A 1819-nucleotide genomic window follows, 5' to 3' on the forward strand; every position below is an offset into this window, starting at 1 on the left:
CTCTGACCACCAGAAAGGAAGACGACACCAACGAGAGCCGGAGGGACAGTGCGGGCGAGAGTGCGGACAGTCAACTCAGCAATCTTCTGGGCGGTAGGGCGCACAGGGCAGTCGGCGCCAGCAGTAACCATATTAGGCTTGAGGAGGCAACCCTCAAGAAGAACATGCTGGTCGTTCAAGGCCTTGAAAACAGCAGATAGAACTCTCTCAGTAACATAGGCAGAAGTCTCGATGGTGTGAGCACCGTCCGTCAAGATCTCGGGCTCGACAATGGGAACAAGACCATTGGCCTGGCAGATGGTCGCATAACGAGCAAGAGTGTGTGCAGTCTCCACGATGGAAAGCTGAGAAGGCATCTGCTTAGCTTCGTCAATCTTCAGAACAGCTCTCCACTTGGCAAAGCGAGCACCCTGTTCGTAATACTTCTGGCAACGCTCAGCAAGACCATCAAGTCCCTGAGTGGCAGTCTCACCATCGGTACCAGCGAGCTGGACAAGTCCCTTATCAACCTTGATGCCGGGAATAATGCCCTGCTTCTTAAGCAAGTCGACCATCGGGATACCTTCAGCATTCTTCTGGAAAAGAGTTTCCTCGAATAAAATGGAGCCAGATATGTACTTGCCAGCATCAGGGGCAGTGAAAAGAAGAGATCTGTAGGCAGCACGGTGCTCCTCAGTGTTCTCGATACCAGCAGCATCGAAACGCTTCTTGATGGTACCAGTGGACTCATCAGCAGCCAAGATTCCCTTACCGGGAGTGCAGATGGCGTTGGCAGTCTGAATGAGCTCAGACTGATACTTGAGGACCTCACGAGCGGGCATGGTGGAATATGACAATTTGATAACTGACGGAATACAACTACCATAGCAAGCTACGACATCGAAACAAATCCTATACCTGTCTAGGCAGTCGGCATATAACGTTCATAGAACGTTATTGCTGTTACGAACTGCTTACAGGACTGATGAACTATGAGTCGCGCAGCTACTCCAAGATATCTAGCGCTGATGTATGCTGTGTACATTTGTCCCGTTGGGCTAAAACTGTCACTCCCCAAAAAGATATAGAGCTTGTCCTTTGTTGATGTCCATGATACTGTCCAAACAATGCTGTTGCATTTCATGAGTTGCGTGAGGTTGCCGACGATGAGCTAGGTTGCACACAAGAAGGCTCTCAGATAGTGAGTTTCCATTACTCGTGCGTATCTCTGGTAATTTGTCCATACATTCTGGTTCCATCATTATCGCAGGCAGGCAATCCCACCTGTCAACTGTCTTCTATAACGTGTGTCGTGTTTTTAAAGAAGATCTCTGGCAGTAGTTGGATCTCTATCATGATTTAAATTCGAATTTCTATTGTAACCAGACAGTTGTATGGATGTACTTAACAGCTCGCTTGATCTCGTATCGGCCGGCAAGATCCTAAGCCGTCATACTAAACCTAATCTCCCAGCGGCAAGATTCTGCCCGAATATTTCAACCCGCGACTTCCTCACTCAAGTTTGTGGAGTGTTCCTAAGCCGTTCACTTTACGCCTAATGAATAACGACACAACTCCTCAAGATGTTGTCCTATAGGAGCAAATGGCTTTACAAAATCACAAAAAAAGATGTTCTTTCAAATCACTCCAGAAAACTTCCCCTAGGGGTGTCCTAGGTTGAGTCCTGATATCATTCCGACTTTAACCTTCAGAGTCCCCTCAGTTGCATGCGACCATACAATTGACGAGCCGAGCACCCAGCAAAGGACTGCTCGGATACATGCTAAACCGCAAGGTTTACATAGTCCGCAGCTTAGGGTGTAGGGTCTCCCCTGACTGT

General features: G+C 48.3%; 1 protein-coding gene across 1 annotated transcript in view; it reads right to left on the reverse strand.

The window, feature by feature from the left end:
- The window catches only part of Pmar_PMAR026011 (fructose-1,6-bisphosphate aldolase, putative), a gene marked incomplete at both ends in the record, with an annotated part of 1151 nt that extends 330 nt beyond the window's left edge, over positions 1-821 (reverse strand). The window contains one exon of the mRNA XM_002770992.1: positions 1-821. Within this exon, the coding sequence (XP_002771038.1) occupies positions 1-821 (821 nt within the window).
- Between the last annotated feature and the right edge of the window lie 998 nt (positions 822-1819).

Source organism: Perkinsus marinus (assembly GCF_000006405.1).
Source record: "Perkinsus marinus ATCC 50983 genomic scaffold scf_1104296964066, whole genome shotgun sequence".
Lineage (NCBI taxonomy): Eukaryota > Perkinsozoa > Perkinsida > Perkinsidae > Perkinsus > Perkinsus marinus.